Raw genomic sequence first — 16098 nt, 5'->3', positions numbered from 1 at the left:
TCAGCTTTAGATAATCTGATTTGTGCCCTGCAGGTTCTGCAGACAGCATTATATTCTTCTTTAGATATGCCTCCCTCTTTCCATTTTATAAACATTTTTTTCTTCCTTTTTAGTATGTGCTTAAGTTCTGTGTTCATCCATCCTGGTTTCCTTAAATGCTTCCTATTCTTCCCTCTTTTCGGAATTGTTAACAACTGTGCTTTGAGAATTTCATTTTTCAAGATTTCCCATCCTTCCTGGACATTTTTGTCTTTAAGGATATCCAGCCATTGGATCCCTCCAATTCTCTTTCTGAATCCCTTAAAATCTGCCTTTCTGAAATCTAACCTTGACGTCTGAGTCTTCACTGGTCTTCCGCCTCTAGTTATCCAAAATTCTAAAATAGCATGGTCGCTACCTCCTAGGGTCCCAGCCACTTTTACCTCCTCAACCATTTCCTCCCTGTTTATAAGGATTAGATCCAAGGTAGCAGTTCCCCTTGTTTTCGCCCCTACCTTTTGGAAGATAAAGTTGTCAGCAAGAGAGGATAAGAATTTCCTTGACCTGTTAGCTTTGCCTGAGAGAGATTCCCAACAAATGTCTGGATAGTTGAAATCTCCCATGGCAACTATGTGATATTTTTTGGAGAACTTGGCCATTTGATGCATAAAGAGTTCATCCATATCTTCAGCTTGCACAGGCGGCCTGTAGTAAATGCCTACAATGGTGTCCTTTCCATTGTTCTGTTCTTGTATTCTTACCCAAACAGTTTCCACAGAACTCCCAGTCTCTGAAGCTTCAATCTCTGTGCAGATATACGCGTTTCTAACATACAATGCGACACCCCCTCCTCGTTTATCAAGTCTGTTTCTTGCAAATAAGTTGTATCCTTCTAGTCTTGTATTCCAATCATGTGTATTGTCCCAAGTTTCAGTGATTCCAATGACATCATATTTCTTTTCCTGTGTTAGTAGTTCCAATTCTCCTTGTTTGTTGCCCATGCTTTGTGCATTAGTATAGAAACATTTTAGTTTGTGATAGGTATCTCTTTCTCCAATATTTTTATTAATTAGATTCTTTTGTCTTTGTTCTTCCTTTCCACTTCTAATAGCAGAGTTCTCAATAGCATTTGTCAGGTGTATGGCTTTTTCTGGTCTTTTGCTTCCCTTCCCATGTTGTTCTAGTTTAAAGCTCTCCTTACAAGTGTAGCAAGGCGACTTCCAAATACATGCTTTCCAGTCTTCGTAAGGTGCACCCCATCTCTAGCAAGTAGTCCATCGTATAAGTAATTCACTCCGTGATCCAGAAATCCAAATCGTTGCTGACGGCACCATCGACGTAGCCAGTTGTTCACCTGCAGAATCTTATTCCACCTCCTTGTTCCATGGCCATCCACTGGGAGGATGGAAGAGAAGACCACCTGCGCTCCCAGTTCTTTCACTTTCTTGCCTAAGTCTTCAAAGTCTCTGCAGATGGTTTCCAGGTCATTTCTTGTGGTGTCATTTGTCCCCACATGTAGTAGCAGAAATGGGTAGTCATCTGTAGGTCTGAAGAGTCCTGACATCCTGTCAGACACATCTTTAATTTTTGCACCTGGAAGACAGCACATTTCTCTTGAAGTTATATCCGGTCTGCAGATAGCTGTCTGAGGACTTGAGAAACCAAATTGTGAGGAAGCATGAGCAATCTCAAGGCTACAAGTCCATCTCCAAAGACCTGAATGTTCCTGTGTCTACCGTGTGCAGTGTCATCAAGAAGTTTAAAGCCCATGGCACTGTGGCTAACGTCCCTAGATGTGGATGGAAAAGAAAAATTGACAAGAGATTTCAACGCAAGATTGTGTGGATGTTGGATAAAGAACCTCGACTAACATCCAAACAAGTTCAAGCTGCCCTGCAGTCTGAGGGTACAATAGTGTCAACCCGTACTATCCATCGGCGTCTGAATGAAAAGGGACTGTATGGTAGGAGACCCAGGAAGACCCCACTTCTTACCCCGAGACATAAAAAAGCCAGGCTGGAGTTTGCCAAAACTTACCTGAAAAAGCCTAAAACATTTTGGAAGAATGTTCTCTGGTCAGATGAGACAAAAGTAGAGCTTTTTGGGCAATGGCATCAATATAGAGTTTACAGGAGAAAAAAAGAGGCATTCAAAGAAAAAAACACGGTCCCTACAGTCAAACATGGCGGAGGTTCCCTGATGTTTTGGGGTTGCTTTGCTGCCTCTGGCACTGGACTGCTTGACCGTGTGCATGGCATTATGAAGTCTGAAGACTACCAACAAATTTTTCAGCATAATGTAGGGCCCAGTGTGAGAAAGCTGGGTCTCCCTCAGAGGTCATGGGTCTTCCAGCAGGACAATGACCCAAAACACACTTCAAAAAGCACTAGAAAATGGTTTGAGAGAAAGCACTGGAGACTTCTAAGGTGGCCAGCAATGAGTCCAGACCTGAATCCCATAGAACACCTGTGGAGAGATCTAAAAATGGCAGTTTGGAGAAGGCACCCTTCTAATATCAGGGACCTGGAGCAGTTTGCCAAAGAAGAATGGTCTAAAATTCCAGCAGATCATTGTAAGAAACTCATTGATGGTTACCGGAAGCGGTTGGTCGCAGTTATTTTGGCGAAAGGTTGTGCAACCAAGTATTAGGCTGACGGTGCCAATACTTTTGTCTGGCCCATTTTTGGAGTTTTGTGTGAAATGATCAATGTTTTGCTTTTTGCTTCATTCTCTTTTGTGTTTTTTCATTTAAGACAAATTAAATGAAGATAATAATACCAAAGAATTTGTGTTTGCAATCATTTTCAGGAAGAAACTGAATATTATCAGACAGAATTGCAGGGGTGTCAATACTTTTGGCCACAACTGTATATTGCTCTATAAAGTATAATGAGCCCTAAATTTTGCTCTATACAGTATAATGAGCTTCATATATTGCTCCATACAGTATAATGAGCTCCATATATTGCTCCATACAGTATAATGAGCTCCATATATTGCTCCATACAGTATTATGGGCACCACATAGTCCTCCATACAGTATTATGGGCACCACATAGTCCTCCATACAGTTTTGTGGGCACCACATAATGCTCCATCCAGAATAATGAGCCCTATATATTGCTCCATACAGTATTATGGCCACCACATCATGCTCCACTCAGAATAATGAGCCCCATATATTGCTCCATTCAGAATAATGATCCCCATATATTGCTCCATAAACTGCAATGAGCCCCATATAATGCTCCATACAGAATAATGAGCCCATATATTGCTCCATACAGAATAATGAGCCCCGTATAATGCTCCATACAGAATAATGAGCCCCATATATAGCTCCATTCAGAAAAATGAGCCCCATATAATGCTCCATACAGAATAATGAGCCCCATATAATGCTCCATACAAAATAATGAGCCCCATATAATGCTTCATACAGAATAATGAGCCCCATATAATGCTCCATACAGAATAATGAGCCCCATATATTGCTCCATAAACTGAAATGAGCCCCATATAATGCTCCATACAGAATAACGAGCCCCATATATTGCTCCATACAGAATAATGAGCCCCGTATAATGCTCCATACAGAAAAATGAGTCCCATATAATGCTCCATTCAGAAAAATGAGCCCCATATAATTCTCCATTCAGAATAATGAGCCCCCATATATTGCTCCATACACTGTAATGACCCCCATATAATGCTCCATACAGAATAATGAGCCCTGTATAATGCTCCATACAGAAAAATGAGCCCCATATAATGCTCCATTCAGAAAAATGAGCCCCATATAATGCTCCATTCAGAATAATGAGCCCCCATATATTGCTCCATACACTGTAATGAGCCCCATATAATGCTCCATACAGCATAATGAGCCCCATATAATGCTCCATACAGAATAATGAGCCCCATATATAGCTCCATTCAGACAAATGAGCCCCATATAATGCTCCATACAGAATAATGAGCCCCATATAATGCTCCATACAAAATAATGAGCCCCATATAATGCTTCATACAGAATAATGAGCCCCATATAATGCTCCATACAGAATAATGAGCCCCATATATTGCTCCATAAACTGAAATGAGCCCCATATAATGCTCCATAGAGAATAACAAGCCCCATATATTGCTCCATACAGAATAATGAGCCCCGTATAATGCTCCATACAGAAAAATGAGTCCCATATAATGCTCCATTCAGAAAAATGAGCCCCATATAATTCTCCATTCAGAATAATGAGCCCCCATATATTGCTCCATACACTATAATGACCCCATATAATGCTCCATACAGAATAACGAGCCATGTATAATGCTCCATACAGAAAAATGAACCCCATATAATGCTCCATTCAGAAAAATGATCCCCATATAATGCTCCATTCAGAATAATGAGCCCCCATATATTGCTCCATACACTGTAATGAGCCCCATATAATGCTCCATACAGCATAATGAGCCCCATATAATGCTCCATACAGAATAATGAGCCCCACGTAATGCTCCATACAGAATAATGAGCTCCATATTTTGCTCCATGCAGAATAATGAGCCCCATATATTGCTCCATACAGTATAATGAGCTCCATATATTGCTCCGAACAGTATAATGAGCTCCATATATTGCTCCATACAGTATTATGGGCACCACATAGTCCTCCTTACAGTATTATGGGCACCACATAATGCTCCACTCAGAATAAGGAGCCCCATATATTGCTCCATTCACAATAATGAGCCCTATATATTGCTCCATAAACTGCAATGAGCCCCATATAATGCTCCATACAGAATAATGAGCCCAATATATTGCTCTGTTATGAGTTCATTTTCTCCTTCACCTCTGATGTCTGATGAACTCCCTCTGCTGGTGAAAGGAGGTAGTGAAATTGATCTGGATGGGAAGAACCTGTAATCTGAACAGGTGGAGTGTGATTGGACATCCGGAATATCTGAGTGGATATAAGGCAGCCGACGCCCTCCTGGGTTGCTGGTGATCCTTTCTGCTCTGAGCTCTGGCATCCAGTTTAGTTCCAGTCTACTAAAAGCTAAGTTTTTGCTCAGCTATTTTTCCATAAGATTTTGTCTGTTTACTTAGTGTTTGTGTTCAGCCTGCCCTGGTTGGGAGGGGCTGGACTCCATTTTTGTCTCTGATCAGTTGATCTCTTTGCTCTGTCTTCAGAATATACCTGAGTGTTGATATAGAGATTTTGAAGTCTAGTGACTTCAGGGCCTTTTCTATCAGTCGTGTTGGACATTATTTTTGGCAGGGTTTTTTGCGTGATTGCAGCCAGCATCTTTACTGTCCTTTCCTATCTACTTAGTTGGGCCCCATCATTTGCTCAGCCTGTCTTTCTGTCTGCGTTTGTGTTTTCATCTGTTTTTCAATGACAATACATGTTGGGGGCTGTCTATTGCTTTGGGGTCTGCTCTGGGGCACTTTAGATTTCCCCTTTCTTTCTTTAGGCTTATGTAGCTCTCCGGCTGTGACGAGGGGTCTAGGGCACCGTAGGAACCCCCCACGGCTACTGTTAGTTGTGGTGAATAGGATCAGGGGTCTGCAATCCGCTAGCTACAAACCTCTCCGGTTTTCTGGACTTAGCTTGTGTTTTTGTTTTTTCCTCCTCCGGTGACTCATTCATAACATTGCTCCATACAGAATAATGAGCCCAGTATAATGCTCCATACAGAATAATGAGCCCCATATATTGCTCCATTCAGAAAAATGAGCCCCATATAATGCTCCATACAGAATAATGAGCCCCATATAATGCTCCATACAGAATAATGAGCACCGTATAATGCTCCATACAGAATGAGCCCCATATAATGCTCCATTCAGAAAAATGAGCCCCATATAATGCTCCATTCAGAATAATGAGCCCCCATATATTGCTCCATACACTGTAATGAGCCCCATATAATGCTCCATACAGAATAATGAGCCCCATATAATGCTCCATACAGAATAATGAGCCCCATATAATGCTCCATATAGAATAATGAGCCCCGTATAATGCTCCATACAGAATGAGCCCCATATAATGCTCCATACAGAATAATGAGCCCCATATATTGCTCCATTCAGAATAATGAGCCCCATGTATTGCTCCATACACTGTAATGAGCCCCATACAATGATGCTCCATACAGAATAATGAGCCCCATATAATGCTCCATTCAGAAAAGGGAGCCCCATATAATGCTCCATACAGTATTATGGGTACTGCATAGTGCTCCATATAGTATACTGAGCCCCATACATTGCTTCATACAGCATTATGGGTACCATATAGTGCTCCATACAGAATAATGGGCCACATATAATGCTCCATACAGAATAATAAGCCCCATATATTGCTCCATTCAGAATTATAAGCACCCATATATTGCTCCATACACTGTAATGATCCCCATATAGTGCTCCATTCAAAAAAATGAGCCCCATATAATGCTCCATACAGAATAATGAGCCCCATATATTGCTCCATACAGAATAATGAGCCCCATATAATGCTCCATACAGAATAATGAGCCCCATATATTGCACCATACAGAATAATGAACCCCATATAATGCTCCATACAGAATGAGCCCCATATAATGCTCCATTCAGAAAAATGAGCCCCATATAATGCTCCATACAGAATAATGACTACTACCCTAGCCAAATTATCAATAGTAATGCTCACCACAAATTAAGTACAAAAATCCAAGATCACCTCCAATTGGAGTACAGATCAACACCAGAGCATTTCAAATGGTAAAATATAATTACTTTTATTAATACAAATATCAAAACATTAAAAGACATACAAGTTTCCAAGATCAGTGCAAAAAGAGAGGGACCTGCAACTCCCATTATATGTATTTTTCTGCTGCATGGTATAGAACCTCATAGCTAATAAGCAATCAATTAATGTATGCTCCTGGAAAGCTATACTATAAATGTCTGCTGTTTACTCAAACATGCAGAGTATAATGACTACACAGCACAAGCTCATCGGCTCAGATAAACCAAAGTTATATAATAACATCCATGGTATACCTATGTAAACTAGTTAGCATTAAAGCTACTGAGGCCATTACCTGAATCCTGGCAGCGTTAATAGAAGTCCCCTGGGAGAAAAATCCCTCCACCCCGACATGCACGTTTCGCTCCCAGCTTCCTCGGGGGCAGAATAATGAGCCCTATATATTGCTCCATACACTGTAGTGAGCCCCATATAATGCTCCATACAGAATAATGAGCCTCATATATTGCTCCATTCAGAATAATGAGCCCCATATATTGCTCCATTCAGAATAATGAGCCCCATATATTGCTCCATTCAGAAAAGGGAGCCCCATATAATGCTCCATACAGTATTATGAGTACCACATAGTGCTCCATACAGAATAATGAGCCCCGTATACTGCTCCATACAAAATAAAGAGCCCCATATATTGCTCCATTCAGAAAAATGATCCCCATATAATGCTCCATACAGAATAATGAGCCCCATATAATGCTCCACACAGAATAATGAGCCCTATATATTGCTCTATACACTGTAGTGACCCCCTTATAATGCTAAATACAGAATAATGAGCCCCATATAATGCTCCATACAGTTTAATGAGCACCATATAATGCTCCATACAGAATAATGATCCTCATATATTGCTCCATGCAGTATAATGAGCCCAATATAATGCTCCAAACAGGATAATATGCCCCACAAAATACTCCATACAATATAATGAGCCCCATACTTTGTTCCATACATAATAGCCCCCATATAATGCTCCATACAGAATATGATGGGCCCTTTATATTGCTCCAAACAGAATGGGCCCCATATAATGCTCCATATATAATGGGCCCCATTTGAGTCTCCATATAATGCTCCAGTGTATGATAGGCCCCATATGATGCTCCACTGTATGATGGGCCTCATATATTGCTCAAAACATTAAAAAAAAAAACTGAAATCCTGAACTCTCCTCACTGGCCGCTTCTCTGCTCCGGACCACTCAACGTCGGTGTCTTCCGGCTCTCTGCAATGTGACTGTTTAGGCAGATGAAACAGCACAGTCAGAAGACGCCGCAGCGGAGGAGCGGGAAGAGGTAAGAATCACAAGTGCCGCAAGTATCGAAAGCACGGCAGCACCTGTATATACATCACCACACCAGCCCCGTAGCACCTGTATATACATCACCACGCCAGCCCCACAGCACCTGTATATACATCATCATCCCAGGTAGGACCCCCCAGCCCTTGTATATACATCACGTCAGTCATCTCATCAGACCAGGCAGACGGCGGCCCACCCAGCTCTTGTATATACATCATCTTCAGCGCAGGCAGATGGCGGCCCCCCCAACCCCTGTGTATACATCACATCAGTGCAGGCAGATGGCAGCCCCCCAGCCCCTGTATATACATCATCATCATCAGTGCAAGCAGATGGCGGCCCCCCCAGCCCCTGTATATACATCACATCAGCGCAGGCAGATGGCGACCCCCCCAGTCCCTGTATATACACATCACATGAGCGCAGGCAGATGGCGGCCCCCCCAGACCCTGTATATACATCACATCAGAGCAGGCAGATAGCGGCCCCCCCAGCCCTTGTATATACACATCACATCAGCGCAGGCAGACGGTGCCCCCCCAGTCTTGCCCTGTATATACATCTACATCAGTGCAGGCAGATGGCCCCCCAGTCCTGCCCTGTATATACATCCACATCAGCGTAGGCAGATGGCAGCCCCCCGGTCCCTGTATATACATCCACATCAGTGTAGGCAGATGGCGGCCCCCAGTCCTGCCCTGTATATACATTCACATCAGTGTAGGCAGATGGCGGCCCCCAGTCCTGCCCTGTATATACATCCACATCAGTGCAGGCAGATGGTGGCCCCCCAGTCCCTGTATATACATCCACATCAGTGCAGGCAGATGGCAGCCCCCCCAGTCCTGCCCTGGAATATACATCCACTATCCTCCCTGTGTGTATATATATATATATATATATATATATATATATATATATATATATACATCCATCACATCAGTGCACCCCCCTCCAGCCTCTTTTAACTCACCCCCGGCCAAGGCCCACACCGCTTTGAATGAACTTACTTGGCCTGTCCTGAACTTCAGCCTGCCCTGAGCCCGGCGCGCGGGGGTAGGAGTCGATTCGCGCACAGCAGCTCCCACTGCCCAGCCTCCTCTAGATAGATTCCTGCTTCCTGGCCTGGGTCGGTGAACGCGGCGACGCCGACGATAGGCCAGTGTCACGTCGCGGCACGTTCTTAACCCCTAGGGTGCCTCTGTCTGCCGCCATGCCAGCAAATTTAATGGGCTGGCAGCAGGAAAAAAGAGGACGGTGACCGCCGCATTATCTGGCAAGCTGCCAGAGGAGCGGGCGCCGCCAGCCAGCGGCCCATAACTGGATGATAAATAGCGGCCCAGCAAGAAAATGCCCGGTTGGGTAAGTTGCCAATCCGGGCCTGATCACAAGTCCTTCCGCACTTCTATACTGCTGCCTGCTTATGATTGGTCAGCATCATACTGTAGGTGAAGTACACGCCCCCAGTGAAAACTATCTAGTATCCAAACATTTGGACTTAAATTTAGCTCATTAGATGCCAAATATTTGATTGCTAATATCTCAACAGCAGAGAGGTAAAATTAGAAGAAGAAAAAATATTCAGCTCTGCAGCCACTAATACCTGGTGTGTCTAAGTCAATGGGAAAAATTTGTTGAAAGATCCTCTTTAAAGCAGTTTTAAGTCTTCTAAATAAAGCCTTGCAATACAAGAAATCTTACCGAAAGTTGTTTTTCCTGTCTTGCAGTCTAAATGAGTATTGTGGCTTACAATCGCTTTCTGACTTGTCCAAGTCACAGATCCACATAATGTCAATTCCAACAACGCCACCCTGAAATACATTACCATTGTCATATGCATATGGATTTGCATTAGGAATATTGCTTCTTCAAAACAATGAAATATTGTCAGTTTTCAGCCAGCTTGAATAAAACTCCACTGTACTATATAGACAGTGGGATATTTTGTGATTAAGATACCCCTATTAGAAAGCAGATGCATCTGCAACTTAAAGGGATTGTGGCATCAGTATACTATCTATTGTTTGATTTTTATGTCAAATATATTTTCTAACACATTTGTATAGTTTCATATCACTATATTAAAAAAACTCTTGCAAATTTCCTTTTACTCTCATTCTTAAAGGGGTTATCCAGTCCAAATAGATAAGTCTGCAGTCATTCTGTGTGAGACTTATGAATCCCCTCAATGCACGGACAATGCGCTGCAGGGATTGGCCGGTTTCTGAGCAGGGACCGGAGGGTAAATATGCATTATACATAATCCCTGCTACAGCCACACCCTCTAGTCAGCCACGCCCACTGGACAGGCGCATTGCCAGTCGAGGCACAGCATAGAGCGAAATCGCTCCCACTGGACGGGCTCTAGCCGGGAGTATGTATAACGCATACATAAACTCTAGTCCCAGCTCAGAAATCGGCGAATCCCCACAGTGCCCAGTGCATACAATGGGAGGAGTCATAAGTCTGTAGTAAAATACTGACTCAACCCCTATTAAATTGTATTGAAGCATTTGTTGAGCATGCTCTCAACAGGACAAATGTCACTGTGAATTGAAGGAGAAGAAATGAGCTGTGATATTCACCTATTATGAATGGTGGATCCTACTGTATGCTATGTGGGACTAATTTTAATTGTAATGCTGCCTGTGATGCTACTGTTTTGCTGACAAGTCGTCTATACACAACGGCAGTTGTGAGTTTAATATAAGATTTCAGGCCAAAGTGAAAGATGCAAGACTTTTTATTTTTTTATATAAATTGTGATGTGAAATATTTTCAAAAATTACAAAAAAAATGTTGCAAGTTGACCAGCGATTTCTCATTTTTACAACACCATTTTTTTTTTAGGGACCACATCACATTTGAAGTCACTTTCAGGGGTCTATATGATAGAAAATACCCGAAAGTGACACCATTCTAAAAACCGCACCCCTCGAGGTGCACAAAATCACATTCAAGAAGTTTATTAACCCTTCAGGTGCTTCACAGGAATTTTTTGAATATTTTAAAAAAATGAACATTTTTTTTTCACAAAAAAATTACTTCATGTCCAATTTTGTATTTTACCAAGGGTAACAGGAGAAATTGGACTGCAAAAGTTATTGTGCAATTTGTCCTGAGTACGCTGGATACCTGATATGTGGAGGGGAACCACTGTTTCGGCGCATGGCAGAGCTCGGTAGGGAAGGAGCGCCGTCTGACTTTTTTAATGCAAAATTGGCTGGAATTGAGATCGGACACCATGTCGCATTTGGAGAACCCCTGAAGTGCCTAAACAGTGGAAACCCCCCACAAGTGACCCCATTTTGGAAACTATACTCCCCAAGGAACTTATCTAGATGTGTGGTGAGCACTTTGAACCCCCAAGTGCTTAACAGAAGTTTATAACGCCCAGACGTGAAAATTAAAAAATCATATTTTTTCCACAAAAGTGATTTTTTCACCCCAAATTTTTATTTTCCCAAGGGAAACCAGACCGCAAAAGTTATTGTGCAATTTGTCTTGAGTATGCTGATACCCCATATGGGGGGGTAAACCAATGTTTGGGCGCATGGCAGAGCTCAGAAGGGAAGGAGCACCGTTTGACTTTTTCAATGCAAAAGTGGCTGGAATTGAGACCGGATACCATGTCGTGTTTGGAGAGCCCCTTATGTACCTGAACAGTGGAAACCCCCTATAATTGACCCCATTTTGGAAACTAGACCCCCCAAGGAACTTATATAGATTTGTGGTGAGCACTTTGAACCCCCAAGTGCTTCACAGAAATTTATAATGCCCAGACGTGAAAATAAAAAAATCATATTTTTACCACAAACATGATCTTTTAGTCCCCATTTTTTTTATTTTCCCAAGGGTAACAGGAGAAAATGGACCCCAAAAGTTGTTGTGCAATTTGTCCTGAGTACGCTGATACCCAATATGTTGCAGTAAACTACTGTATGGGCACACGTCAGGGCTCGGTAGTGACGTTTTGGAATGCAGACTGATGGAATGGTCTGTGGGTGTCATGTCGCGTTTGGAGAGCCCCTGATGTGCCTAAACAATGGAAACACCCCCACAAGTGACCCCATTTTGGAAACTAGACCCCCCAAGGAACTTATCTAGTTGTGTGGTGAGCACTTTGAACCCCCAAGTGCTTCACAGAAGTTTATAACGTAGAGCCATAAAAATAAAAAAAAAAAATCATATTTTTTTCTACAAAAATTACATTTTTTTAATTTTATTATTTTTCCCTAACTAAGGGGGTGATAAAGGAGGGTTTGATTTACTATTTATGGTGGGTTTTTGCATCACCACATTTTGAGAGCTATAATTTTTTCATATTTGGACCCAAAGAGTCATGTGAGGTCTTTTATGCGGGACGAGTTGACATTTTTATTGTTTCCATTTTCGGGCACATGACATTTTTTGATCGCTTTTTATTACGATTTTCAGGACGCAGAATGAACACAAACCAGCAATTCATAAGTTTCTTTTTTTCGGGGGGGGGGGGGGGTTTACACCGTTCCCCGTGTGGTAAAATTGATAAAGCAGTTTTATTCTTCGGGTTAGTGCGATTACAGTGATACCTCATTTCTATCATTTTTTATCTTTTGGCGCTTTTATACAATTAAAACAATTTTATATAAAAAATAATTATTTTTGCATCGCTTTATTCTGAGAGCTATAACTTTTAAATTTTTTTTTTGCTGAGGACCCTGTATGGTGGCTCATTTTTTGCTGGACAAGATGACTTTTTTAGCGGTACCATGTTTATTTATATCCTTCTTTTTTATCTCATCTTATTGCACTTTTTGTTCGGCGGTATGATGATAAAGCATTGTTTTTTTGCCTTTTTTAAGGGGTTCACTAAAGTGGTTAACTAGTAGGACAGTTTTATAGGGCGGGTCTTTACGGACGCAATGTGTACTTTTATTGTTTTGTTTTTTTATTTACAAAAAAAGAATTTATTAGGGAATATTTTTTATTTATTTACTAATTTAGGAATTTTTTAAAATTATTTTTACACGTTTTTTTTTTTTACTTTATTACATTGTCCCAGGGGGGGGCCATTACTATATAGTGCCAGATCGCTGATCTGACATTTTGCAGTGCACTGTGTCAGATCAGCGACCTGAAAAGCAGTGCAGGCGGCTTCTCAGCGCCACCTCCCTGCAGGACCCGGAAGGTCCCCATGTCCATCTTGGATCCAGGGGCCTGCAGGGAGGAGGCCCATGGAACAACACGAGCACATCGCGTTGTTCTGAGGGTCTCAGGGAAGCACGCAGGGAGCCCCCTCCCGGCGCAATTCATCCCTATGCCCCCGGAACACTGCGATCATGTTTGATCGCAGTGTGCCAGGGGTTAATGTACCGGGAGTAGTCCGTGACTGCTCCTGGCACATAGTGCCGGGTGTCAGCTGTGATAATCAGCTGACACCTGGCTGCGATCAGCGGCGCTCGCCCCGTGAGAGCTGCTGATTGATGATGACGTACTATCCTGTCCTTGCGAATTAAGTCCCAGGGCACATGGATGGGATAGTACGTCATCTGTCAGAAAGGGGTTAAAGTTAAATCTATAAATCTATAATTTTAGGCCTTTTAGATATCATTTTATCTTTAACTTGCTTAACTGTTCACAATAACAGTGATTTTGACCAGGGGTACCCAAACTTTTACATCCCACTGTAGATTACAATGACAAAAGTGTCAAAATTGATATCCAACAAATAGGCTAAATAGCTTTACTTGTCATATAACAAAAAAATGCTATTAACCTGCAGATTAACCCCATAACTGCAGGCTAATATTATGTTTTTACATAACAGGTTCTCTTTAAAGCGAACCTGTCACCAGGTTTGACCGATAGAAGATACAGCCACCGTCTTTCAGGGCTTATACACAGCATTCTATAATACTGTAGATAAGCCCCCGATCTGACTTTCAAGAGAAGAAAAGTAAGTTTTATTATACTCACCCGGGGGGCGGTCCGGTCCAATGGGTGTCGCAGGTCCGGTGCCTCCCATCTTCTTGCAATGCCGCCCTCTTGCTTGCTTCACAGGCTCCCCGACCTCGCTCTCCTGCGCAGGCGTGCTTATCTGCCCTGTTGAGGGCAGAGCAAAGTACTGCAGTTCGCAGGCGCCAGGAAAGGTCAGAGAGGCCCAGTGCACTGCAGTACTTTGCTCTGCCCTCAACAGATAAGTGAAGGAGCTATCTTGCAAGTACCATCTAGAAGAGGCTGGTACCCTATAAGTCAATGTCTAACTCTTTAATGGGCTGTGACACATTACCAGGGTTAAATGTGAAGTAGAACTGGTTCTCCTCAAAGAGACCAGCTAAATACGGATGGTAGAAAAGAAGAAAATTAGCTCTCTCCCAAAAGGAAAGAAATTTGCAACATTCAGGGGCGTAACGATGATAGGTACAGGGGTTGCAATCACACCCGGGTCTTGGATCTTAGGGGGGGCCAAAAGGACCCTTTGACCCATATGAAAAGACTATTACTATTAAAAACCTGATAATTGTGGGGTCCTGTAAGACATTTTGCATCGGGGCCCATGGACCTCAAGTTACGCCACTGGCAATGTCAATGTGTGACCCCATAACAAGCTTACATTGATGAGCGGCAAAACAGTTTGTCTATGAGATTCAGGCTTGGCATTTATCCTTGGTTATGAATAAAAGATAGCGAAAAGGTAAATTGATTATACATTTTTCTATGTATACATAGAATAGATTATTAACATTGTTAATATGTATATTGAAGACACGTACCAAGAATGACAGCTCTTGAAAACTATACCCAGTTTTTGTAACCATCTCACTGATTTTAAAGATGGGACAATATGGACTGCAGATTGGATCATATGTACAGTTCTTTAAATATTTTTTATCTTTTTTCTTCTCAGTGTTTGACCTTTCAAAATTAAATAAAAGCATAGTTACAATAACAATACAAATTCAGAATATCTCTTGAAAAAAGTTTGATGTGCAAAGGAAGAGTCTGATAAATCTCTATGCAACAAATTGTAACTGCAAAATAGGCTTTCAGTGCATTTGGGCATGTCTGTGTCACTGGAGGCGTGTCAGTGCACTTGGAAGAAGCAGTCAAAAAGCATTGACATGCCAAGTGCACTTCCAGCCTGATTTGCATATAATTTCTGTTTATGGTCCCAGCACAGCTCTAAAAAAATCGCTACCACAAACAGGCTTGGTGCTAGCCATTCCATTTACCAGATCCTAGGGGTTGTCCTGGCCTTCAAACTTTAACTCCTGTACAGGGATCTGGACTTACATGGAGCAGCTGGGCTGGAGTCATGGAGTAAGCTGCTGTTTTGTGGTGCAAACTGGCACGAAAAATAGTCAGGTAGCCGGGTCTGAACCAGGAGATAAAGGTTGTCACAAAACCGTCAAACAGAAGTCCGTAAACAAGACAAAATTAGGAATATCACTAAAACACAGGAGCTGAGATTCACACAATAACTATTTTGGAGGTAACTGGCAATGGGAACTGATTCTCAATGGTTCAAATAGAGAGCAGCCCCATTCAGGGCTGACAGTAGGAAGACAGATAAACTAACTAGGATTTAAAGGGAACCCGACAGGTCCCCCATCCCCTTCAGCCCCCCAGCAATTGTGTATTTGTTGTTAAATACCCTACCTAACAGCCCTTCATAGTGATTATCACATGTTTAAAAAAAAGTTTTCATATAGTTCGCTTTTCCTATGTTAATTAGGCCTTTGTCTTTCCCAGACTAGTCGGCCCTCACAGCATTTTATCATGCCCTTATGTGTGTGATTACATCATTTGTAGGAGCCACTGACATCACCAGCTCTCTGGAAATCTTGCGCATGTGCATAACTTGCCGTGCCCCCATGTCATTGAGTCCCTGAAGCTAGCTGTATGCTTCCTTGCTTCAGAGGTGCACTGTCCATGTCTGGAAGTGAGGAAGATGTCTAATCACTATAAAGGCCTGGTTAGGCAGGGTATATAACAACAATT

The 16098-nt window shown here is 42.2% G+C and overlaps 1 protein-coding gene across 1 annotated transcript in view; it reads right to left on the bottom strand.

Annotated features, from left to right (window-relative positions):
* Positions 1 to 16098, bottom strand: part of P2RX6 (purinergic receptor P2X 6) — a 54241-nt gene that overhangs the window by 25679 nt on the left and 12464 nt on the right. The window contains 2 exon segments of the mRNA XM_073558343.1: positions 9817 to 9926; positions 14871 to 15012. Of these exon segments, the coding sequence (XP_073414444.1) occupies positions 9817 to 9926; positions 14871 to 15012 (252 nt within the window).

Source organism: Dendrobates tinctorius, unplaced genomic scaffold (genome assembly GCF_039654945.1).
Source record: "Dendrobates tinctorius isolate UK_male_01 unplaced genomic scaffold, ASM3965494v1 ptg000003l, whole genome shotgun sequence".
In the NCBI taxonomy this organism is placed as follows: Eukaryota; Metazoa; Chordata; class Amphibia; order Anura; family Dendrobatidae; genus Dendrobates; species Dendrobates tinctorius.
Note: the sequence above shows the minus strand (reverse complement) of the source record. Positions and strands in the feature narration are given on the sequence as shown.